Source organism: Argentina anserina, chromosome 1 (assembly GCF_933775445.1).
Source record: "Argentina anserina chromosome 1, drPotAnse1.1, whole genome shotgun sequence".
NCBI classification, from domain to species: domain Eukaryota; kingdom Viridiplantae; phylum Streptophyta; class Magnoliopsida; order Rosales; family Rosaceae; genus Argentina; species Argentina anserina.
Genome location: NC_065872.1, coordinates 10,659,448 through 10,686,958, shown reverse-complemented (window position 1 = coordinate 10,686,958; position 27,511 = coordinate 10,659,448). Strand labels below are relative to the sequence as shown.

General features: G+C 39.7%; 2 protein-coding genes across 2 annotated transcripts; both read right to left on the bottom strand.

Annotated features, from left to right (window-relative positions):
* Positions 1–11,990: 11,990 nt before the first annotated feature.
* Positions 11,991–13,538, bottom strand: LOC126795725 (probable mannitol dehydrogenase). Its single transcript, XM_050522517.1, has 5 exons — positions 13,348–13,538; positions 13,067–13,180; positions 12,440–12,953; positions 12,188–12,345; positions 11,991–12,102 (listed from the first exon to the last, which is right to left on the bottom strand). Exons 1-5 carry the CDS (start codon positions 13,443–13,445, stop codon positions 11,991–11,993), a joined length of 996 nt encoding a protein of 331 aa, XP_050378474.1. The 5' UTR covers positions 13,446–13,538.
* Positions 13,539–22,298: 8,760 nt separating this feature from the next.
* On the bottom strand, positions 22,299–26,403 carry LOC126788264 (probable glycosyltransferase At5g03795). Its single transcript, XM_050514238.1, has 5 exons — positions 25,865–26,403; positions 25,186–25,472; positions 24,826–25,058; positions 22,893–23,050; positions 22,299–22,736 (listed from the first exon to the last, which is right to left on the bottom strand). Exons 1-5 carry the CDS (start codon positions 26,369–26,371, stop codon positions 22,635–22,637), a joined length of 1,287 nt encoding a protein of 428 aa, XP_050370195.1. The 5' UTR covers positions 26,372–26,403; the 3' UTR covers positions 22,299–22,634.
* Positions 26,404–27,511: the final 1,108 nt, after the last annotated feature.

Sequence of the window (27,511 nt, the reverse complement as noted above, 5' to 3'; positions counted from 1 at the left end):
AGACTCGAAGTCGTTCATTTTCCAGCTTGTGGTGAGGTTTTCATGGTGGATTTGTGAGGATTTATTTGTGGGTTTTTGTGAGAGATTGTGAGGATTATTACATTTCGATTTTATGTAATGTTGAATTATAAATTTGGTTTGTAATAATTGGTTTGTCTGAGTTGTATTGTGAACTCAGTAATGATCCGCTATGGAATTTAAAATGATTTCGATTCATTGAGATTGTTTTGGTGTTTCACGACTTCGAAATTTGAGTTTTTATGCTCGAAATTTTGGGGCCGTTACAGTTGGTATCAGAGCCTAAGTGCGTATTTGGCGATTATCAATATCATCCGGGAGCGATGATCCGACTGCAGCGAGCACCCATCACATACTCCTCGGTATTGATATGTCATCGGGTACACGAGAGTGTTAGGAGCCATACCTTATGGTTTGGTCCTCTAGGAGTATCGTGATGATATTTCGATGATTTACCTTATTCTGAAATGTCGAGTTGATATCTATTGGACCTATTTGTTGAATTCGAGACTTCACATATATTGACTAAGTGTTTCATTGTTTGAAGGTGATGAATTCGGATAAGGGCCGAGGACGGGCGAGAGGCCAAGTTCGAGGTAGGGCCGCAGGCCGAGTCCGCAACGTGGAGAACCTTTACTAGGAGGCTGCTCCACAGGAAGAACAGGCTGAGCATGCTACACTGTTAGAGATGATGGTCGAATGTTAAAGCTCATCAAGGCTATCAGTGGACTGTCATCGTTGTCCTTTCATGGAGGACTAGATCATATGGTAGCTAACCATTGGATCGAGGGTATGGAGACTTATTTCGAGATGATAGAGTGCACAGAGATAGAGAAGAGAACGATAGCTACATTCTTTCTAAAGGATGAGGCTCTAGACTGGTGGAAGAGCATGAGACAGACAGTGGATGTATCTATATTCACATGGGAGGGTTTCACAGCCCTTTTCCGAGAAAAGTACTTTCCAGCCTCAGTACAGGAGAACTTGGAGCTTGAGTTTCTTGCGCTGGTACAGGGGGATATGACCGTTAGAGAGTATGATGCTCGTTTTTCGCAGCTGTACCGGTATGTCAGGCCTATGGGTACGACCTCCTTAGCTCAGAAGTATCTACGAGGGCTGAAACTGGAATACAAGACCATCATATCAGCTCTTTGTCTATCTACTAAGGAGTTGATGTTTGAGAGTGCCATGAGCTTGGAACCGACTGATAAGACTCGAGCAGGATATGTGGGAGCTAGAGATGCAAAGGGAAAAGGCAAGGCAATCTGTTCAGGCACACAGGGCCGACGGGGAGGTCATGGAAGAGGCCAAGACCATACTACCAGATTCCAACAAAGGCAGCAACTCCATCTATCAGGACTGCACCAGTTAGACCATTGGCATCGGTGAGGTGTTTTGGCTGCAACGAAATGGGGCATTACGCCACAGCATGTCCGAAACCGAAGAGAGCAGACTGCTACCGGTGCGAGCAAGTGGGACACATAGCAAGAGATTGTACCCAACCCCTTTAGGGTAGACAGGAACGGCCGCAGAGACAGCTACCAGCGGATCAAGCTAAAGTGTTTGCAGTGGGTCAGCGAGACACAGGAGTGGAAGGTACATTATCACTTTTTGACTACCTTACTAGAGTACTGTTTGATACGGGAGCATCACATTCATTTATTGCTAGTTCGGTAGTAGAGATTCTAGGATTGATTCCTACACCTCTTGGGAACGCTTTATGTGTCACTTCACCCCTTGGAGTGTCCCTTGAGTTAGAGACAATCTGCTTGTCCGATTGTGATTGGAAGTAGAGAGTTCTCTGCTTCGTTGATTGTGATTCCGGACCACACCTATGATGTGATCTTGGAAATTGATTGGTTGAGACCGCAACATGCGGTGATTGATTGTTTTGACATGGTGGTGTCCTTTCATAGACCCGGGGAGCCAGCGTTTCGTTATCGTTGCCTCAAGTTAGATAATGCCATGAGATCAGGAGTTTTGGCACATGTGGAATTGCCTCAACTATTGCAGACATTGTGGTAGTATCTGAGTTTAGTGAGGTGCTCCAAGAGATATCAGGGCTACCTCCTCGAAGAGTAGTAGATTTCTGCTTTGATGTAGTACCTGGTACGTCACCTGTGTCAAAGGCGCCCTATAGAATGGGGCAAAATGAACTCAAGGAGTTGAAGGTGCAGATCGATGAGCTATTGGATCAAGGGTTCATTAGACCTAGTGTTTCACCTTGGGGAGCACCGGTTTTGTTCGTGAAAAAGAAAGATGGTTCTCTGCGGTTATGTGTGGACTACAGGGAACTGAACAAGGTGACCATCAAGAATCGGTATCCCTTACCTAGGATTGATGACTTGTTCGATCAGCTTAAAGGCACTACGGTGTTCTCTAAGATTGATTTGAGATCCGGTTATCATCAGCTCAAGGTGAAGGAAGAAGATATATCGAAGACAGCCTTCAGGACCCGGTATGGACATTATGAGTTTGTTGTCATGTCATTTGGTCTAACAAATGCACCAGCTGTCTTTATGAGTTTGATGAACCAAGTATTTAGCCCGTACTTGGGATGAGTTTGTAGTAGTATTTGTGGATGACATTCTGATATACTCCAAGACACAAGAAGAACACGTGGTGCATCTGAGAACGGTGTTACAGACCTTGAAGGAGGCGAGATTGTATGCCAAACTAGAGAAGTGTGAGTTCTGGAAAGAAGAGGTCAAGTTCCTAGGTCATGTTGTCTCAAAAGATGGAGTACTAGTGGACCCATCAAAGGTAGAGGCAGTAAAGAACTGGAGTCGTCCAAAGAACCCTACAGAGATTCGTAGTTTCCTCGGTTTGGCAGGTTATTACAGGAGATTTCTCGACGGGTTTTCTAGTATTGCATCTTCATTGACCAAGTTGACCAAGAAAGATGCTCCGTTTGTGTGGACAGAAGCATGTGAGGAAGCATTCAACAAACTAAAGACTAGTTTGACCACAGCTCCAGTGTTGACGATTCCTTCAAGTGAGGGTGGTTATGTCATTTACAGTGATGCTTCGCTCCAAGGTTTGGGTTGTGTGTTGATGCAGCATGGAGGAGTTGTTGCATATGGCTCTAGACAGTTGAAAATTCATGAGAAGAACTACCCCACTCACGACCTAGAGCTTGCGGCAGTTGTGTTTGCCTTGAAGATTTGGAGACATTACTTGTATGGTGAGAAGTTTCAACTTTTTTCATATCATAAGAATTTGAAGTACTTATTCTCACAGAAGGAGCTGAATATGAGGCAGAGGAGATGGATGAAACTCCTCAAGGATTATGACTTCACATTGGAATATCACCCGGGAAAGGCAAATGTGGTGGCCGATGCTTTGAGCAGGAAACCGAGAGGTGTGGTGGCCTCACTTATGGTTCAAGAATGGTTCATGCTCGAAACTGCATCAGAGTTTGATTTGGTACCATCGGGAGGAGAACCAAGGGTCTTTCTTGGTAGCGTCACGGTGCAACCCACATTGATCACGAGGATCATACAGGGTCAGGCGCAAGATAAATTCTCACAAGCTAAGTTGGCAGATCTTGTAGTGGATACGCTTGATGAGTGTCCTTCCGAGTGGAAAGTTGGACCCGATGGAGGGTTGAGGTTTAGGGCAAGATTGTGTGTCTCGGATTGTGATGATCTCAAGGAGGAGGTCCTTCATACGGCACATCAATCACGTTATACCGTTCATCCAGGGAACACCAAGATGTACAAGGACCTATGTAGACAATTCTGGTGGAACGGTATGATGAAAGATGTAGCAGAGTTTGTATCGAAGTGTCTTACGTGTCAGCAAGTAAAAGCAGAACATCAATGACCAGCTAGCATGTTGAAACCATTGACTATTCCTCTTTGGAAGTGGGAGCAGATATCTATGGATTTTGTGACTATTGTTTCTGATCGAGATGCACGTTTCACTTTGAAGTTCTGGGGTGGTTTACAAAAGGCGATGGATACCACCTTGGATATGAGTACTGCTTTTCATCCTCAGACTGATGGACAGACGGAAATGGTGAATCAAGTGATGGAAGATATGTTGAGAGCTTGTGTGCTAGATTTTAAAGGTAGCTGGGAGGATCATTTGAGATTGATTGAGTTTGCCTACAACAACAGTTACCATTCCAACATTGGCATGGCACCTTATGAGGCTCTTTATGGTAGACCATGTCGATCACCGATCTGTTGGGCCGAAGTTGGTGATGAGGCACTGATGGGTCCAGAGGTGGTTCAGGAAACCACAGAGAATATCTCGATCATTCGAGATAGAATCCGGATCGCTCAGAGTAGACAGAAGAGCTATGCGGACTTAAAGAGGAGACATGTGGAATTTGAGATCGACGATCATGTGTTCTTAAGAGTTTCACCTATGAGGGGTGTAGTGAGATTTGGCAAGAAAGGAAAGTTGGCTCCGAGGTAAGTTGGGCCCTTTGAGATCCTTGAGAAGGTGGGAGAACTAGCATATCGACTAGCCTTGCCTACTAGCATGTCAGGCATTCACAACGTCTTCCATATTTCCATGTTGAGGAAGTATGTACCAGATGAGTCACATGTGATCGATCATAGCACCATTGAGGTGAAGGAAAATGCCACATTTGTTGTCGAGCCATTTCGTGTTCTGGATAGATCCACAAAGAAGCTTCGGAGGAAAGAAGTAGAGCTAGTCAAGGTGTTGTGGAGTCACCATGATGAGGGTGATGCATCTTGAGAGCTAGAGTTGGACATGAAGACAAGATATCCGCAGTTGTTTGTTGAGTAAACTTGAATTTCGGGACGAAATTCCTTTAAGGGGGGTAGATTGTAATAACCCGACTTTTTCAGGACGATGTTTGTATGATTTAATTTCTATAAAATTGTGAAATTCATTTAAAATGGAATTTAGTTGTTTGCAACATTTTGAAACAAGAACGGAAACATTCTCGGAACGTTTATTTAGAAAAACGTTACGTTTCCGCGACGTGAGAATCAAATTTTTATTCCGTCGCTCGGTTGTGAAAACTTCCTTCACGAAAGTTGTAGAACTCGTCGATACGAGTTCATGGACATGCCATGTGTTCGAATCGGACGTCTGACGTGAATGTTATTAACGACGAAAGTTAGTTTCCGATTTTAGAGGGGGTATAAAAGGAAACTTTGTGAAGTAGAGTTTCCATTTTCGGAAACCCACTTCTTCACTCACCCCCGCGCCTCTCTCCTTCTCTCTCACCCTCCCCGATCTTTCTCTCTCTCTCTCTCTCTCTCAAAAATCTCCGCTGCGATCTGGCAGCTCCGGCCTCCGTGGCTCACACCGCCACTCTCAAAGTCAACGCAAGCACGACCCCTCCCCCTCCTAGGCAAGACGCGAGCTCCTTCGTCGCCGGGAAGCTACGCCGAGCTCCTGCTTCTCCTGCAACGAACTACCGCCGCCTAAGCTTCCTCCGATCGAGCTAGGGTTCAAGGAAAGTGTATCTCCGCCGCTCTTCAACCTCAGTACCACCTACGATTGGAGGGGAAACTCAACGCCGTGCCGCTCCTTACCAAAAATTGAGCACTGACGGTCCGGCGAGCGCCTGCGTTTCCAAGACTTTGATTAGGTAAAAATTTGATTTAAATTGGCTGTGTGATTGTTGTTGATGATTTTGGGTTTGAAACTGAGTGATTTTGGAGGAGGATTGGAGGTGTAGGTGGAGAGTTGAGCACCGCCGCCTTAGGCGGCGCGTGTGAGTGCGTGAGGCGGTCTAGAGGTGCCTTGGGCCGTGCAGGGGTAGAGGAGAAGGAGAGGGGGAGAAATGGGGCGGCGTTGGCGTGTTACGCGCCGGTCTTAGGCTCGGCGCGTGTGCCCCACGCGCTGCCACAGTGAGTAGCGCGTGAGCGCCACGTGCGGCCTGCCGGAGGTGGCGCGTGTATCCCACGCGCCGCCACGTACGGCGGCGCGTGAACAGTGTTTCCGAAGGGTATATTTGTAATTTATTTTTACATGCGGTAAATGTAAAAAAGTGATTTACGTACGGTAGATGTAAATTTATTTTACGTACAGTAAATGTAAATGTAAATTACTTTCAGTAAATGTAAAAAGTAATTTTGGAAGGGTAAATCAGTAATTATTATTTACTAAGATAGTATTTACATTTGAATAGTATTCATACGTACAGAAATCCGTAAATAGTATGTATACGTACAAAGATACGTAATTGATGTGTATTTGTATATAAATACGTGAATAGTAAATACGTGAATAGTAACCCCGAGAACAGTAATTTCGTAAAACCAGAAATTGCTGAACAGTAACTTATTATTACTGTTTAGGCATTTAAGGTTTACGAAACGATTCTAAATTCTTTCTTATCATTTCAAGGTGATCGATAAATGAAGGAAAAAAATTACCTTCGGAAATTGTGGAATTACGCTCGAGTTGATAAGGTGAGTAAAATCTCACATATTTACGAATCTACCCTTTGTGGAGATTCAAGATTTTGCAGAGTTTTAAAGATTGAAATACGACACGTATATAATATAGTGGAATATATATATATATATATATATATATATTTGTATAAATGGTAAATAGGTACATATATATATAGTTTGCTATATTATATACTGTTATGATTTCATTGTGAATATGTCATTTTGAATGACGAGAATTATATATGGAGCATGTCGAGTTAATTTGTAGAAATCGAGAGACAACTCTGAAGACTCGAAATCGTTCATTTTCCAGCTTGTGGTGAGGTTTTCATTGTGGATTTGTGTGAGAACTTGTGAGGATTTATTTGTGGGTTTTTGTGAGAGATTGTGAGGATTATTACATTTCCATTTTATGTAATGTTGAATTATAAATTTGGTTTGTAATAATTGGTTTGTTTGAGTTGTGATTGTGAACTCAGTAATGATCCGCTGTAGCATTTAAAATTATTTGGATTTATTGAGATTGTTTTGGTGTTTCACGACTTCGAAATTTAATTTTTTATTCTCGAAATTTTGGGGCCGGTACACATAGCCTCCACCCAACGAGTCTTCCAGCCTCGAGCACCCCTTCATCGCACCCCTTACTCATATGTCTTCTCTCGACTTGGTGAAGGGAGGTGGCTCGGGTTTTTGGCAAAGCAATCACGATTTGCTTGGCCGATGGTTGTGCAGTCGACGTGGTTGCATGGCAGGGTGGTGCGGCGTTGGGAGACGACGTCAAAGGCTTAAGGCAACTAGCAAATTAGATTAGGGGCCCTGGATCCAGGTTATTACCGGTGGCGGACCGCAGGAGTTAAATGGTAGTCAGATTGGTCCCAGATTGAGCTTTTGAGCCCAGTATGATAGTTGCTCAGTTTTTTGTTGTTTGTTTTAGTTTTTGGTTAGTCCTTGGATCTGCTTCTCAGGTCTCAAATAATCCTTGCTCTCTAGAGTCAGGGTTGTTGTTGTGGATTCGGATGGGTGGTTGGGTTTAGGTAGTTGGTTCGTTGGCACAAGGACCCAGTCTTCTGCTGGCGTTTGGCCGTGCGGTTTATTATCAGCCTGTATTGAGCATTCAGGGAGATCCTGAGATGGCCCGCCCAATGATTTCATTGTTGTCAGATCTTGTCCCAGTAATTGCTACAAATTTTGGTCAAGTTTACCCGATCGGCTACCTAACTCGGCTTCCATTAGATCCATTGACATGTCAGTCTCTCCTCTTCAGAGTGAGGATTAGTAGTTTGATGTTAGAGTTGTTGGCTTGTAGTTGTAATCCTTTGTTGGATAATCCCTTATTGGGTGTTGTAATGGCTTTGTAATTGCAGTTTATTGAATGAAATTTCCTTTGATAAAAAAAAAAGTTCTAATTAGCTTACTCTCCCGAAATCTAATGCCTATATATGCTATACCAAATATTGTCTTATTTTGTTTTGAGTCTTTTTTTTATTGAAAGATCTATTGAAATCGAAATCTCTCGGTTGCGGGGGATCACGTTTGCCAACCCAAACACTTAGGTGGCTTAACATGTTACTTTCTTTACTAATATTTCCTTAAACAAACTTGAAATAAGATGTTGAATAGTTTCTCAAAAATATATACAAGACAGCAGTCTTCCTTTGATTTGAGAACAATGCCTACTCACTCTCTTTGCTTTTATAGGAATATTAGATGCTACAGCGTTAATTACCTCTGGTTTAAGATTTATTGATGGTAATGATAAAAGTATGGAGTTCTAACTTGGTCCCGGGTGTTAGTTGATGAGTAGCTCGTTTTACTGTAAACTGATAGCTGTGAAATTGATGAGCAACAATACTGAGTAATCTCACTCACTGTTATTGTGATATACAAGAATTTTGACAATATATATGTATATATAAGCCTACTTAAAGTATAAACTTGCAGTTAATAATTTGTTTAATTTGTCTTGATAATAAGAGCATCGATCAGCAAGCCGGTGTTTATAAAAATAAAAGAGCATCAACAAGAAGCAGATACTAAGAAGTATGGTATTTGTCTCTTTTTCACTGGCCCCTTGTTTGTATAATGTTCCTCCTAAAACTATTTAGTTTAGACCCACTTAAAATGAATAAAAAATTATTTCTCAGCGGCTCGGCCAGTCAATACTATATATATAGGAAGAACAAGTACTGGGGATAGGCAATAGTAAATCTATCTATACTATTCACTCGATAGTCGATACTTCTTATAAATGGACGCGTTGTGACCTGTATCACAGCATACAGTTCGACTATGAAACAATGAAAGATTACGAATAAGGATTACAAACTTACAATAATAGATGAACTTGCTTTGCATGTTTAATATACTGTTCTCTCATACTTATCCATGGATGGTTACTACTTACTTCAATATTGGTGACAACATGAACTGAGGATGTTCGAAATTTATGAAATTACAATGGCAAAATGAATTGTAAAGAAAGAAAAACGAGAGAGAGAGAGATGGCTCGCATTTGTAGCTAACTCGCTCACAGTTTCACTTTTTGGCCTCAGGATTTTCATGATCACGATGGATGCTTATATTTTGGTAGTTCTGTCGATTTGTGTTATAGGGTGCCAGTCTTTGATTGCTTTCTTTGGAACTATTCAGATTTGGTAAGCATATTGACAACGAGAGGCATAAAAAGTGGATAATCATCTAGCTGCGATCCTTCTTCTCTCTACGACGATATGTCGTTTTTCCTAACTTTTCTAGTGGTTCTTTGTTTTGTTTTTTTTTTTTTTTTTTGATTGAAAACAACTTCTCCAGACTCTAGTGGTTCTTGTACTTTGAGGATTCACGTTTTTTTTTTTCACGAAAAGGTTGGTTACCCTCCGCCCAAGGTTTTCTCTCTTTCACATTGAGAGTTGGTGGCGGTCATCCTCGCCCTTTGTGGGCGCTTTTCCCCGAAGCTAGTCTCTGATCTGGGGCCGGGTGCCTCTGTCTTTTTCTTTCTTTGTCTTCCTTTATGTTATTTTTTTCTTTCGGTGCTTTTGTTTCTTGTTTTTCCGTTTGGTTGGTTGACTAATCTTATCGGAGATACCGCTCTTCTTCTTCTTGTCCAGATAACCCCTTTTCCCTCTCAACCCCCTTGCTCACGTTGTTAGTTGCTCTCTTTGGCAACTTATTGGCTTTCCCTTCTACCAAGTTAAACGGGGTTGTCCCGTTATTGTGCGTAAATCCGTTGAATACGGTAGTACATCTGGGGTTTGATTATCGTTTCGATAGCTGTCCCTTTTATCTCTTTGTGGATCTTTCTTTTTTCTTTTCGTTTCGGCCGTGTTTGGCTCTTCTCATGGCAGAAGATAGATGATCTCGGTTGTGGATATGTGTTGAGAGTGGTGGCTTCTCTTTGTGCTTCTGGACTCAAGTTGGTTGGGTTTTCTTTGATTAAATTTGTTGTTGGTGCCTCCCCAATTCTTTTCAGCTGGTTGGTTTATCAAGCTCGTGGCTACTCCTTCTGCGGCGGTGCAAACGATGGTTCCTCTCTTTCGTTCTGGTATCAATTGGGATCAATTGGGATTGGCTGCTTCTGGTTTTGGACCTGCGAGTCATACTTTGGTTTTCTGCCTGGTTTGTACTTTAGGCTTTTGCTTGTGTTTGGAAGGTCTTCCGGCCCTCCATGTTGTACTATGTTTGGTTAATAAAGTGTTTGTTCCGTTGCAAAAAAAAAACTAGTGGTTTTTTTTTTTCTGAAACAACGACGCATAGTCCAAAATAGATAGAAGAATAAAGTATGGTACACCATGAGCCTGTTTTATTGGGCAACGACAATGAGAGCGCACGAACTAGCTAAGCAATCAGAAAAACCTAGCAAGACTAGAGATCACCAACTACTCAACCAGCTCTATGATGAAATCCGCTCAAAGAGTAACCAGAAAAGAGAAAAAAAAAATGCCAATGTCAACATCCACTGACTTATTCATGGAACCAAGCCACAACAACCCTAGAATGGCGCAGCAACCTCCGAAGAGGTATTCACAAAACTCACTGGTTCCTCAATGGGCTGAGCCTCAACCTCCGACCTAACCTTCCTCTTTGTAACTGCAGCCTGGCCCTTGCGTTGCCCAAACTACCTTTTCTTGGCCCATTGCGGCCCAGCATTCCTATCTCCTCTCCAACTAGCGACTTGGGCTTATTCTTCCCTCTCGGAGGACGGCCTAAACGCTTCTTCTTCTGCGGGCTTATCGCAAGAAGCCCATCCTGATGAGGAAGCTACAGCTCCGCCGGAAAAGCAAGCTCCAATGACGGCGCCGCCTTCGACACCTACCCGACAACACGACTTCGCTTGCTAGAAGTAACCAGCTCCATCTCTGCATCTCGTTTACCCCCACTAACCTGCACCACCGCCGGCAGCGCCAACACAGGCTCCAACGCCACTGTTTCCTCTCAGGGTAGCACCACTGACTCCTCACACGTTCAAAATTTAGCCATCAACCCAGCCATACTCACCCCTGGGATATAGAAAACAAGATTAGACACCTCTGCCGGCCCCATCGAAGATGAACCTCCAACCTCAAACCCTAGCTTCCTCCCAAAGCTAGGATTAGGGTTAGGGTTTCAGAAGAGATCCATGCTCACCACCAACCCACTATCCGACCTCCTAGCCACTCCCATTGCCTGACGAGACCCAGTAACCACCGACGGTACCCCCAGAACCCTAGGTTCAGAAAGATCCGGCAGACCACCACACTCATCCGTGCCATGCTCCAACATACCATAAATGCGGCAGAAACCGGTTGTTCTCTCATACTTGAACGAAAGCATGGCTGGAATATTAGCCAACCCAAAGGCCATCAAACGCCATCGTAACAAATAACGCACGATTGTAGAACCATGGGATATTCGACACAACCTCATCTCTCTCTGCCTCCTTTGTAAACTTCATCAGAAACCGGTCTCCTTGAGCCCTCATCTGCAACTGATCACGAAACCCCCACACCGCCGTGAGAGTGCCAATAACTACCTTAGGGACAGGCTTCTTCATCACGGCAAGCAATCTTCCCACCGCAAAGGGTTGTAGAGAAATCGCAGCATCACCAACCGCACCACCAAAAACCACCTTCCCCTTCTCCTTGATGGCAAGTGTGGCGGCGAAATGAGCATTGAAACCCTCAGACATGGTGTCAGAGGAACAAGGCGGTGCTAAGCAAAGGGAGAACGACTAGAAACCAAGACGGTTCTTTGCTTCTTTTTTGTTCATTTCGTCGACTCTAGTGGTTCTTAGATGCTTCAATACGCATAAATTGTTTCTGGTTAGTAACTTCGGTACGGTACGTCGTCTCTTTTCTCATCGTGCACATACTTCTGCATTATATCTCAGCAGAATAGAAACTAAAACTAAAACTCTAACCCTAACCATAACTCATCGCATTTTAACTGATGCGCATGCTCTCTCAATTTGTATATAGGGATCTCAGAAAGATACGAGAACATAGACTAGCTTGCTATACTAGCCAAACCATTGATAAATAGGTTATAGAGAGCTCATTTAATTTTTACCACGATTTTGATGTTTGTTGCTTGAAAAGTTGGACTAAGTTAGTCGATCGGGATAACTTCAATGTCTGCCGTTATATTGTGCTTGGCTGCAAAATCAATCATCTCTTGTGTTTCCTTCATACCTCCAATGCCGCTACCAGCTACCATCTTCCTTCCCATTAAGACGAACATTACACTCTGTTAATAACCCAACTATGCAGAAGAACAGATAAAGCTAACTACTAGTAGTTACATGCTTACCCATGAGCAAAGAAAAAACAGGAAGCTCAAGAGGCTTCTCCGGTGCACCAACCATAACTAGCTTTCCATGAGACTTCAACAGAGCAATCAAAGGCTGAAGAGGATGGTGTGCAGAAACTGTGTCAATGATCCCATCCATGGTTGCAATGGCAGCCTGAAAATTATTCAATGAAACATAAATTGATTAAGTTGTTCATTGTTCAACCAACTTAGGAGTCGTAAAAGGTGTAACTTGTTGGAATAAGTACCTGCATTTGCTCTTGGTCACGACTAACCAAAAAGGAGTCCGCTCCTAGGTGTTTAATAGCTTCCTCCTCTTTCTTAGGGGACGTACTGATCACTGTGACCTTCACTCCCATAGCCTTGGCAAACTTCACCGCGACATGGCCTAAACCGCCAAGGCCAACCACACCAACATGCATGCCGGGCTTGTCAAGTCCAAAATATCTCAAAGGGCTGTAGGTTGTAATCCCGGCACATAGGAGTGGAGCAGCACCATCAGGAGGTAGGTTGTCCGGGATGCGGACTACAAAGTGCTCATCGGCCACCATGATGTCGGAGTAACCGCCATAGGTGGTGGTTCCGTCATAGTACTTGGAACCGTAGGTTTGTATATGTTTGGCGCAGTAGTTTTCAAGGTGGTCGGTACAACTATCACAAGATCGGCAAGATCCCACCATGCATCCAACACCGACTTTGTCTCCAACTTTGAATTTTTGTACGCTGCTGCCTACTTCCGTCACTTCCCCAACAATCTCATGCCTGCATTTCCCAATGCATTGAATTATTACTTAAAAACTTAAAATGGCACGTATCATTAATTATTCAAGCTGCTTCAGTATAAATTAATATGCGTATGAACAAGTCGATCATACCCGGGAACTAGTGGATAAGTAGAGAAGCCCCATTCGTTCTTGACCATGTGAAGGTCCGAATGGCAAACCCCACAGTACAACACTTTGAACGTCACGTCTTTCTCTCCAGTTGCCCTGTAATCAATTCGTTTCAGTTTTACAAATTGAAAACAAATTAACGCGAATGCACTATATGTTGTAATATGAAGAGGAAGAACAGAGAAGTGTTAGTGTGTTGCATATATATATATATATATATATATATATATATATATATATATTCTAGTTGATCGAAAATGTACCTTCTGGAGAAACCGAAAGGAGAGAGAACACCAGATGAATCTATTGCAGCCCATCCAAATGCCTTCTTAGGGTGCTCTTGCTCGTAAGACATCGCCATTTTCTCTCTTTGCAGATTCCTAAATGATGGTTTTGGTGGTGAAGCTACTAGATGAACGTAGTTCGAGACTTCGAGTGATAAAATCTGAGATAGACCGATATGGAAGTGTGAGTTCCCTTCAATGGAGCTAAGGGATCGAGGGAGTTTTAGGTATTGGCTGGACCGCTGGGGTGAGGATGACGTACTGGGTGAGTTAAATACAATTTCCAAGAGGTGGTGTCGATATTTTCAGTTGTGCCATAGTCTCATAGAATAGTTTATCGTAAAATAGTCTCACTTATTATTCCAACTAAGGGGTTGTGTCATAGTCTCATAGAATAGGTTGTCATAGAATAGTCGCACTCTTATTATTCCTTCCAACTAAGGGGTTGTGTTAGTCTCATAGAATAGTCTCACTCTTATCATACCAACTAAGGGACAAAAGGAGAAGTCTGTGGAATGCTGTGCCCACCAAATACAATATCCCAGAGGTGGTGACGTGCTGGGTGATGCAAACAGAAAGTCCAAGATTTTAAGCTGACGTCACCGGTCACCAAACATTAAATAATTGTTTCTTTCCGAAAGTGCCTTTGCAAATTTGCTGCTTTGGGTCCTATCGAGTCGACTAACCAATGGTTCATGAAGGTTTTGTGATGCTTGTTTTAAGGAAAGATATAGGAGAGTAGTAGAGACTAGAGAGAACAACAAGAATACAACCAAGGGATCGACAAGCATAAGCACAAGAGTGACAAGACTTATATTCGGTTCAATGAAATGACTAGCTGGGTCAAATAAATCACCTGATATAATACTTTTCTACATCCATACAACAACAGCTATATTTAACAGGCCGGTTAGAGGTTCGATGAAATCTCCACGCATATAAACAATGGCGGTCTACCATGGTAGTAGCACTACAAAACTCTTATTCTGTCATGAATTGCACAAACAAAGAGCTATCAGTCTATCACTGTCAAAATATTTTTGGCCTTATTTTGGGTCAGGGCTTAATCTAGTGTCATCAGGGGTTTATTTCTCTTGTATATAATATAGTGCATTTGTAGTAGGGTAATTGTCTCACTACAATGTACAAGTGCGCAACGTGTGCATAGTTTGAACAATTTTGGATCGAGAGGAATCTTTGAGCTCATAGAAGCGAGATGCACGAGTTACAGAAGACAAAACTAGAGTACTAAACGAAATGCACATTGCAAGATCATGCTTACATAAACTAACACAAGACTTTGGACTCAGGCTTCTCAATGTCGAGGTCTTCCCCTCATCCAATGACGTACAGTTCAAAATTCATATCTTAACGTACCATTCAAAATTTATATCTATCTTATCTTTCGAAGACGAATTAAAGGGATGACGTATGTTCTTATTTAAAGAAAGTCAAAATTTCTAAAGTCAGATTAATGGACACGTGGAACTAAGGTGGATGCGAGATACAATAGCACAAGTACAGGCACTAACTCAACAATCTAAACTCACTAGATTGAGGACATGCGCTTTGCTGCGGTATATATAATGCCACTTATAACTCGGACTTATTCCATCTAGTCTCTCATACCACTTGAAGCCTTGAAACTTTTACAGAGAAGGAGAAGAATTGACTTTTTGATAATTTAGTTATTAAGGTAAATATAAATGTCCATGATCCAATACTATTAAGAGATAGAGAAGCTGTGAAGAATCGAATACAAAATACATATGCTTGTATATTAGAGAAGCACTGAAATTATCTTTTTAAATTTGTTATTATTAAGGTAAGAACCAGTATTGTATTGCATAAGCAATACTGGTATACAATGCATTAATATTAACTCATCTCATGTTTGTCGTCAATTAGTTTTCATAGAGAAGTTAATCCAATATTGTATGCAACATGCCTTCTAAAGACTAAAAAAATATTATATGCAGGATTCAGAATTCGTCGACGTACAAATGAACAATGGTTCCTCTAATCTCCATATACAACTTGCTTTGCTTTTGATATAAAAAAAAACCTTGCTTTGATTAGCTGAGAAAAACTAATTACAATATATAACTTTGTTCTTTATTCTGTCACCATCGACAAAATCAAGGTGAAGAGGTAAAACCAATGGTCTAAATATCGGTTATCGGCATCGTATCGGTTTTGGAAAATAAGGATATAACGGGGATATATCGAGATATATCGGATTATATCGGATTTATCGTTTTTGTTAATTTTTAATTTAAATTTAATATATTTATAAACATATACTTCAAAATATTCAAAATATACCAAATAATATTAACTACTAAGTACTAATTGAACAAAAATAGGTGCACAAAAGATAGATTGAGATATTGATTATGCATTCATGCATTATAAACTCTCTCATCATCAGAATCAAAGTCAAAATCATCTTCTCCATTATCTTCATCCTCATCTTCTGAGAGAAAATCATCTTCATAAATCATCTTCTGTCTATTTGCGTTGAAATTCCTCAAAACGACATCGCCTCCTTAAAAAAAATCACCGAAAAAAAAGTAACAAGAAAAAAAGTCACCAAAAAAAAATTCAACGAAAAAAAATTATCGAAAAAAATCATCGAAAAAAAAGTCTCCGAAAAAAAAAGTCCACCGAAAAAAAAAAGTCCACCGAAAAAAAGTCCACCGAAAAAAAAGTCAAACGAAAAAAAATCCACCGATATATCGCATGTTGACCCGATATTTTGAGTTGACCGATATATTAAGACGATATGGCATTTATCCTATCGGTTTCTAAATATCACCGATATATCGCCGATATATCCCCGATATATTCCGATATTTAGAACACTGGGTAAAACCCAATGACACATAAACAATAAAGATTGCCTAGTGAAACAGAATCTTCAGCCAAAGACTGAGCTGTATTGCCTTCTTGTATAGTTCTATCACTTGAACACCTACCTCAAAGTTGTTGTTTAGCAGTTTTAATTAATCGAAAATAGCTTCCTCAAGCCTTTAATCTTGGAGAGATTTCTTTTTCATGTCATGATCAAATAAGTTGCATCACCTTTAACTACTTCCTTGGATGATTGCTCTGAACACATGCAAAATTGCGAGCTCCTTTTAGTTTGGGAACATCAAAACTAAATGATACAGAGTTAGCATGCTAAATGCTCACCATCTAAACAAATAGAACAAATTTGATTATGATATATAATGCACATAATGAAGTCAATACTGGTAATTAAGTGGCTAATGGAACTATTCTATGAAGCAGACATGTGAAAGCATATCAAAAGTACAATTTTATCCAGGAAGAGCTTGTAGATTATGAAAACTCACTCAATCTTTGAAAAGTGTGTGATGATATTTCAGGCTGGATTCCATAATATCATTAACATGCAGTATAGACACACCCATCCACTTCGTTCAAGACTAACCCCTCACATCTATCAGTTAAACTGTGTTGATGGAGAATAATGCAGATGCTTTACTGAAGGATAGTGAGCACAAAGGTGGGATGGGTTCGTGATTTGTTTCCTTTGCTAACTGTCTAATGAACTTCTAATTTGCAACAATATTGACTAATAGTAGATAAAAGCCCAACATACATATTAAGTCGAACTGTGTCTGTGTCTATATTTGTATCTGGTTATCTTAAAAAAGTTAACAACTAAATGAGCTAATAACGGAAACAAATTCATGTAGAGATATATTCCTGAACTTGAAGGCCATCACAATAAGATAATGACACTCTTGATCAGAGCCAATGAGTAATTAATAAAGCTATCACACCTCTGTTAGGCTTTCAGAATAGTCATATAATCATCTATTGGACTAAACTCTCCAGAAGATAGAAAAAAGTTTATCTAAAAAAAAGTAAATGGACTTGCATTGATAAGTCAGTAGCATCTTTTTTAATTTGATAAGTATTTGGCCTTGAAGATATTTATATAAAAAAGAATAAGAACTAATTACCCAGAATAACCCAAGCCGATATGTACTTAATAATTGTACCGAAGAGCGGAAATGGACTTTGATGCAATAAAACAGATAATGTATCAACTATCAAGTTAGTTTTCTTATTCCCACTTATCGGTATTTCGGAAGCCAAATGGAAGCGATCAAAGTATTTTCTTGATAGATATTGACACAGAGATCTAAAGCTGAAATGCGCATTTAGACTGCAAGGGACAAACAGGCCACAACAAATAATTACATAGTCCATAGTCCAAGCTTTGCCATTATGCATATATGTTCAAAGAGCTCACAGTAAAACAAATTGCATATGAATACATGAAAGATCTAATTAAAAAAACTTGTGAGACACATAAGGGCATTGCAAAGACACCTACGAATATTAACTTGTTGCTCCAAGGTCCAAATCTTCACTCTTGTGTAACTGCCCAAAATAAAAATGAAAATGCAAAAGTACCGAATTCAAAAACTTCATTAAAATTGATAGCTCTTATGTAAAATTCTATAAGAAGAGTAGATGAGACCAACCTCAGTAGCACAATGAAATCCATATACTACTAAATCCTACAAAAACGATTATGTGCGATTAGATTTGTATAAGCAATCACAGCTCCAACTGTGAGACAAAAATAATCTGATTATTCCCATTCTCAGTTCGAAGGGCATCAATTCATAATATACAACTCATAAACGACAGACATAATTCTTAAAATGAAATTGGATTGAGGACCCACTATTAGAGACCAATTATAGTTATACTCAAATTTATAGGAGATGGGTTATTCCTCACACGAAATGACAAATTGAAAAAAAAACACTAAGCTAAAAAATTTAACATTTGAGGCTGAAACACTCTCATTTGCACCCAAATTATTCAAAATGCAAACATTAAACCCATCATTTGAAAGAAGAAATAGCTGGAAACTAACTAAATTTCATAAATTATCACGAAAGAACTTTCCATAGACATTCAGTAAACCCAGACAACAACAACATGTAAAGCTAACACTCCAGATAGAAGATATGGCATAACACTATGTCATGTTCAGAAAATATATCACCATAAAACTTCTCAAAGGCATTCAAGAGATCTCGGACAACAAAAACATGTAAACTCAACAGTCCAAATAAAGGAAACAACTAAAGCTGAAAACAATTATTGCTTTAAACTTCCTCAAATAAAAAAAACAAATCCAAAGTGAAAGTGTATAAACTTGAAACTCTAATAGCTGAGAAAAGCTAATGTCAAGATTTATTATCCATCAGATTTCCTGAGAGAATAAGCGACTGACAAACATTACGCGTAGCATTTCAAACCCCCTCTCTCTTCTTTCAGCAAAATAATCCATTTACAATAGAAGCAATAATCCTCTACAAAATTAAATTAAAGTAGATGCAACTTTTATTTTAGTAAAGTGTTACACTTGATTCCAATTCCCCCTGAACATTATAAGAAAGGGGCAAAAACAATCTAGCTTCAAGGTAACAAAACTACGAATCACCTAATTGACACATTATCGAAAGCAAAGTAAAAATCAAATATTTTACCCTCTATCCAATTAAGTGAGAGAAAGTAAAACCACTAACCACTCATCTGAGCAAACCTCAAATGCCCTTCGTATTGAACCCCCAACCCCAATTAATCTAAAGCTTCAGAATAATCACAAAATGAAGATAAAGAATCAAGCTTTGGCAATGGTGGAGTTTCAGAGATAAGATCTCAATTAAGAAAGAGCTATATGATTATTGGGGGTTACTCATAAGATTAGCTACAAACCCACAAAAGCTCAAACAAAACCAAGAAATGAAGAATAAAGCTTTAAACATTATGACCACCCAACAAAAATGGAGACAAAATTAAATCCTGGAAGAAACCAAAGTGGGTTGAGGAAGGTTGTTTCTCCATTCTTACCTTAATTCCGACTAGACAGAAGCTTCATTGCTTGTTTGGTTTCGGATGGACCCTAATCAAAGTGAGTAGTTACAGACACCGAAATCAATAAGAAAAAAAATTAAGAGAGGAAATCAAATTATGAAAGACTGTACCTTATTTCTGAGAACCAATCTAAACAACTAACCCCAAAGCACCTGAACAAATGAAACCCAGAACCATATGTTAACCAAAGAGAAGATGTGAATCTATGAGAATATGGAGAGGAGTTTGATTTCAAGGCGCAATTGGAGTAAATTGGGGTATTAAAAACTGGTTTAAGGGGGAGAGGAGAGAGCAACCCGAAAATTGAACGAACCGAGAGGGAAGAATGAGGTGAACATACCTGAGAAAGAGAAGACCTCGACGTCTCTCTCTAGATCGCCGACGGAAAACCAGATGCTAAGAAAGGTTTCCGATGAATTCGATGGCCGAGGAAGCAACTGAGATCGCTATAGAAGCTTCAGGAGAATACGACGCGGTTATTTCGAAGGGAATGGCAAGACCGCAATTAGCACTAAACCGAGGCAGAAACGTAATTGCCGCGCGAGCTGGGAACAATGCTTAGCTACAGCGCACCGACCAACTCAAAAATAGTATATAGTAAATGAGATGGCGAGTCATGTTATGCATGAGAACGTGATTGATGACTAATCTCCTTACACAATTACAGATATTTGATCATACTTATTTTGGATACTAAATGTTTAACATCATTCCAAATAATTAAGTTGATACTTGATAAGCAGTTGAAGTTGGACTGTTTTCTTCGATGAAGGAGATAAAACAAAGAAAAAGAAGCAGATCATGAACTATGTCACTAATTATTAGCCACTTTTGTCAAAGCATCTCTCCACTCTTGCAAAAAAAAACTCGCGCTCCGTATTTTTTTGGAGCCCTTACAAGAGCCGCCTCTCAGTCACAAGCCCTAGGGTTTTCGCATCACCATATCTCTTCTATCAAAACTACAACTGCATTCTCTCCGATTCATCATGATCCAATTCATGATTGTGATCTAATTTTGCCGGGGTTTGCTTTTCCTATCGAAGAGGCTGGGATTGCTGGGGATGGTGACCATGATACCGATTGCGCTGGATTTGAGGTGGGTACTATCAAGGAAGGTCTGGCCGCGGGACGCAGGTGCTTCGTTGGCATGGATGAAGACAACTGGCTGGATTTTGCTACAATCAGAAAAGGCGACGGCGGTGACTTGGAGTGTGGACTCAGGTTCCTGGGGCTGGATCTAGACTCAAACTCGGGTTGCTCCTGACTGGGAATTGGGTCTTTTGGCTTGTTTCCCAAAAACAATGTTTCAGCCCAAGTAAGGGCAATGGGATCCCTGAGACCCTTTGCATGTCACCTAACTATTCTGACTAGTAGATGCTTTCATTACTCTGGGTATTATGTGTCATACACCAATTGAGGTCTCTAGGCGATGTGTAATATCTGCAATAGGGGTTCTTTGGAATGCTTGTTTTATCATCTCGGGTAGTTGTAGGTTTATTTTGTGCTCATTCTATAATGAGAGTTACTTATCGTTGATTGCATTGTACCGGGTGATCTTAGATCACTACTTGATATCGTAGGGCAATTCAATTCTTGATGTATGTAGCCTTTTGGGCCTTGGTTATGGTAACTATGATTTTCTCAACAACAAAAAAATCATGAACCATGTCACTATGGTGAAGATGCTTGGAAAGTTTGAAGTATGAGGGAAGAGGAATAGAACTCTACCTTACAATCTAAACTCTTAATTCAATGGAAGAGAGAACATAAACTAGGAGAAGATTTCCAATGAATTGAAAGTAGTAACAAGGATGTTTTTGGATGGCGTACTAAATCTGAGTTGCAAGTTAGAAGAAAAGTTTATAATGTGTTTGGACTTTATACTTGTTCTATAGTCCCATGGTAACTCAGTGACACAATGAAAACTTATTGTACCCCCAATGAGATGACAACAAGGGTGTATTGAAAAGAAATATAATATTTGAAGGCGAAATTTATACCGTGTTGACGATACGTGAATCAAGAAGAGTTGAGGGATAAATAAAAAGCAACGAATAAAAGGCAGGAATAAATAGCGAGATTTCAATCATATATATATATATATATATATATATATATATGCTTCATGTTGGACTCAACTATTCAAGGGCATCTACAATGGCCAGTTTTAGACCGAGATCCCAATAAAACGTCAATTTTTCGCTAGAGAAACCGTACTTGCTCCGCCTTCTCTAGAAACTCTAGTTTCTTCCTATTGGAGTATCTAATGCTCATTCTATCTCTCCCTCTATATGATCAATAATACTATGAATCAAACCATTTGCGATCCCCATCTCTTCTTTTCTAGCCAATTCATCATCCATTCCTTTGACCCAAACTCTTCTTTTTCTCAAGTTTACCCAAAGTGGATTTGCGATGCTACCATGAAGATCCTGGGTTGCTCAATCCTGGATTGCTCAATGGTGGTGGTGGTGAGATCAGATTGAAGAATACAACCACACTTCTTGACAGCAATCTACCTCTCAGGCTGCATCCAGATCATGGAAACCGATTCAAACAAAACAGAAGAGTCATAACCAATGCCAGTTTTCCTTGGGTGGCGTTGGGTGCGGCTAGCGTTGAAGACGGTCATGCTACAATTCTTGTCTAGGGTTTCACAAGATGGGTTTTGGGTCTAGGCTTTTGGGTCTTTGTTTGAACCCAATTTTTCAGTTTAGTTAGTTTGTTACATATTACTATGCTCGTCTAAATCGTAGAATATGAAAGAATTATGAATAATTGAGCTTAATATTAAATAATAATTCTATGTCACATACTAGCTTTAAGTTTTTGCTCAGGACCTCTTGTCTGTGCTTTATGAGTATATAATGGATATTCAGGACATAGAATAAACATAGTATGTTTGCCATAAAAAAAAAACTATTCAAGGGCATCTTTCATTTGGAATAACAAAAAAATTCCTTATCAGTATTACAATCTATAATGTCAGGATAATTACTCAGGAATGAGTCGTTGAGTTTGTTCAACTCATCTGAGAAGTGCAATTTGTCTGAGCCTAATTGTGTTAAAAATGCAATTTCGAGGAAAATTGTAATACCTAATCCACTACAAAAGAATAATTGTCTCGTATTTCTATTACAACAAGGAACTAGAGAATGATAACAGGCTACAAAAGAGGGAATTTTCCTAATACAAAGAACAAATGAATAATAAAATCTTTTGGTTACCTGTACCTTTTACTTTCCTCCCTCAAAAAGGTCATCGAAGGATGACACTATTGTATCTGATGATTTACAAGCCGTTGCTTTGCATGCCAGAAAGTGTAATCGGTACATTCAGTATTTGACAACATGGTGGCGCAACCAAAGATCATACATCACCATGTGGAATGCATCATATTTGATTGGTGGTGAATTCCACTGGAAGTGCTTCTGAACCTGTTAAATACAACCAAACCTGTTACAATTTGATCCCACATTTCCTAGTTTTTTGGCATAATTGTACAGTCATGCTGAAAAGCAGGTGCTTATAAGAACACACTTACAAAAACTTTATGTACAATTTAAAATTTTCAATTGCAAAAGATAAAATACCTTCACCAAGTTTTTATGAAGTGTCAAAAACTCTGAATAGGGTATTGCCTTAAGTATTTGTTTAAGCTGATATACATCCTTCTCCGTAAGTACAACAGCAAACTTTCGCCAGTCGAGAATGTCACTGAATGGCAAGTCATAGTAATTTGATAGTATTACTGCAAGAAATCAAACCAAAGAGATGGAAACAACACAAGGAACTTTAGTACACGGTAAATCTGAAGCTTGAATGAACAAAATCATTTAGAAATTGCACCAAGACTCGTCAAGTTTCTGTCAATGTAGTCCTAACAGAAAAGGTGCAACTGCACCACAAAAGCATTTTCTTGTGAACAATACTAACAATGTGAATGGAATCACAAAAAGCACAGACTCAAGTGTAGACTACAAAAACAAAACAACAGTGGAAATAGAGTGGCAATAAAGCGTACATAAATTTGATACATATAACCAAGAAATAGAATGAAGACGTCCGGACAAATATAGCCATCAAAATAGACTGAAGATGTCCAACAAAATCACTTATCCTATGTCCTATCCAAGGGGAAAGTTTGTATAGAAAAGGCTGATTTTTCCGTTCAAAAAGTAAGAAAATAACTAAAAGCAAAAATAATTTGGAGACTGGGGAGAGAAAAATTCTTGAAAGGAAAATTAGACTAAACAGTGTCTCAACTTTTCCTCATTCTAGCTTTCAGTATCTCAAATTTCAAAAATTTCAAAATGGTATCTCTCCTTACTCCTATCAAATATCAGTACCTGGGGTTGTTAACTCCTTAACGAAGCTTTTCATGTGGCAATTTTGAACATAAATTGACCAAGATATCCTTTTCCAGTTTTCTCAACTGATGTGGTTGTTCTTCGTGGTTGACAATTCCAATCTCACACAATCAATATTGCAGCGATGGATGCAAGATTGCAGAAGGGTTGAGAGTATTATAGAAATTACAGACAATGATTGGACATCAGGACATGGATTAAGTTTGGGTATTCTATCCATTAGCATACAGACAACTACCTGCATATTTAATCAAGGATTCCAACTTCCAATTCCAACTTCTTATCAAAGTTTCAATCATGAACAATAACCCCAAAATTCATTTCACTTGTCTTGCAGCCCCTGCTATGGAATTTTCCTCCAACTTTGAGCACGATCTAATAATTCAGTTTGCCCACTACACGAACTGAATCATGCACATGGTTTCCCTTAAATTCTGTTCATTGTCTTTGCATATCGGATTTTACACCAACGCAGCAAGTGATTGTTGCTCAATGTTCTCCTCTTTCATTTGGACTTGAGATATGAGATAATTAGAATTGAGAACCCGAATACCCGATGCTGCGAATTGAACTTATTGAAGGCAGAAAAAAGAATAGCCAAAATATTCAACTGTGGCCAGCCCACATGGGGTATATCGAAAGAGGTGATATGGAAATTTTCTCTCATTCATCAATCATCAGGAATTCTATGCTTCCCAGAGACCGGAAGAGGAGAGAAAATTGTTATGGAAAAAAAAATGTTATTAACTAGTGAAAGGGCGAGAATACCAAAGTTTAGTCGGACTAAAAATGTGGGATACCGTTTTGAAAGTTTAGAAACTTGAGATACTGAAATTTAGAATGAGGAAAAGTTGAGATACTGTTTAGTCTATTTTCCCTTCTTGAAACATTGACTCTGGTCACTAAACTGAACAAAATTCTACCTAAAGAAACAATAAGTAAGCAAGATGGTAAAATTTCATAGGTGCAAGATAATAAATTTCTGATTTCAACAGCATGGATAGAAGTATCTTTCACAATTATCTTCTTCTTTTTAACTATTCAACACTATAGTCATATGGTTTGACAACTGACACTTACCACCCATTCAAGCAAGACAATAATTAGACCATTGCATAAATCTGATCAAAATTTGCATCAACATTTGAATTCTTACCAGGAATACAGCCATAATGGATTGAGTCCATTGGGCGAGCGCTATTGACCTGGGAACCACCAGGGCATATGCAGTACTTGGTGGTATAAAATTTCTTTTGATATAACAAGTTCCCTTCAGCCCTATTTATTCTGTTGTTCAAGATATAGAGTTCAGTATCATTCTCCCATACTCGTGCCAGTATAACTCTAATCTTTGAATTCCGATGACCGGCCCAGAAACCAAGAGTTGTCCTGCAAAACAAAGCTCCTCTCAGATTACAACAACGAACTTAAACTACTGGGCTTCATTTAATACCATGACAATTACATATCATAACAGTGTGTGGGTGTTTGTGATGCCTGTAGCCTTCAATATTACCTGTTCTCCACATCGTTCCCTCCAGCTGGAAGAGCAAACGGTTGCAGTACTTGAGGAAGAGCGACATCTTTATGTGGAATGAAGCCGACGTCATAACTGGGTGAGCAGACAACTCGAATAGAATTCTTCACAAGAAGCGGAAGTCCTTCAGTTGCTCTCACGCCAACATCATGACAAGTCACAAAGAAGTGATCTGCACCCAAAGTCCTGTTCCAGTACGGATACTTTGCTATCAAGCCCTCCACATAGTTCTGAACAATTATCGTCATATTCTCATATGAAGTACCCTGCACAATCATCACATAGCATTTCGGTTACAATTCATTAGCGTTGTCTACTCTATTTCACTAGCCATTGCCACTTCCATTAGTAACTCATATAAGTAAACCGCAAATTCATCAATAATACAGCAGATACTCCATTGCATTACTACATTGCCGCTGCTTAAACTACCACAAACTCACCGAAATCAGCAGCTGAATTCCGAAACAGTACAAACCAAACACAGGCATTTCGATTGGTTAAGCTATCAATACAACTCCACATTTGCATTTCATAACTAAATTCACTAAACTATACTCAGATCCACAGCAATGAACAACAAAACAGAATCACACTCATGTCTCCGAAATTCCGAAAGCAGCAAATCAAACTGCATCAGTCAGATGAGGAGCATTACCTTGCCTCGCATCTTGTGGCAGGAGATAGGGATGAAGAAGAGGTGAGCCTGATCCGGATCCTCAGTCCGAAACCGACCTTCTCTAATATTCTGAAAGAAATAGCCCTCGCTGGAATATTTTCCGGTGAGCTTCCTCGGCGTCTGGTAAAACGTGTTCGGATCGCCGTCGGGGTAGATAAACACCTTGAATTTCCGCTCCATTTCGGCGTAGTTCAGCCGGAACACCTCCGGCGAGTGGTAAATGTCCGAAAACTCCGACGACGACAACGAAGAAGAAGGCTTCTCATCCGGCTCGGTATCCGGCTCCCGAATCGGATTTGGAATTCCGGTAGCGGCGTCATCTCGGACGGTGGCGGTGACGGGAGGGGGAGGGGAGGAGGAGACGGAGAAGTTGAGGGAGAAGTAGGCGAGGGAGAGTAAGATGAAGAAGGCGAGAGTGATGAGAGATCCACGTAAGGAGAACATCGTCGACGATGGCGGTGCCGGCGACGGCTTGCCTACACTCATTTGCTTGGTGTGTATTGTGGACTCTGAAGAAGAAGAAGCTTGAATTGGAGAGCTCCAAGCTTTCTTTTAACTGTCTACTGTGTCTCTTCTAGCACGAAATAAAGTTCACATCTTTTGCTTACTAAAAATGCTTTTTCATTTATTTTTGGTTTACTTTTCTTCTTCGTTTTTTAACTGAACTCATAAAGATCGCATTGTTTAGACAACTACTGAATTACCAGAAAAGACATCACCGTAATCCGGTAATCGTACAAAATGAATAAGCTTAAGATTAGGGGTGGATCGGTAGGTATACCAATCTCATTTTTTCAATATCATGTGCCAACAAACATATAATTAGTATGAAAAATTCACCATTTAAACCAACTAATAACGTTGGTATAACAATTCATTGATACGCTTGGTACTCGGTTGGTACAGTTGGTAATGAGCTTCTACCAATATGTTTATGGCTCAAAAATTTAAATGTCAAATCCAAATATGTAATAGCAAATAACAACACAAATACAAAGTTTTATACAACTTCAACCAAATTACCAAGTACAAAGTCATAAATTAAACATGTCAAAGTCCTAAAATTATAAATTTAACAAAAATCTACGGTTGAAATTTATTTTTAACTAAATCTACGGCTGAAATATTTATGGATATATATAATTTAAGAATATATATATATTGTTTAGCAATAAGTTATTCTAATTGCAATGATAGCCTAGTGGTAGTTGGCTTCAACTTGTATGGAAGAAGACCAAGTTCAACTCACCATAGATACATATATTAAGGTTTTTTTCATAAAACTTATATTTCGGTTGGTACGGTATACCATGGTACACGAAAATTTTTTATCACCTACCAACCATCTTTTAAAGTATAGTACGGTATATTGTACCGTGTACCATGTACCAATTTGGTGGTATACCAATATATTTGATACGGTTGGTATATGAATTGGTTGGAATGGAATTGTGTACCATTACCACCCTTACTTAAGATAGCGTCCTAGGAAAATAGATTAATATGAACAGACTTCATCCTTTCTGAAGTGACGTTAAAATCAAATCATGCAAAACTATTAGGACGTAGTAAACTAGAAATCTCTATGCTGAAAATCCTAGAACAAAACACTTCAAATCGAGAACG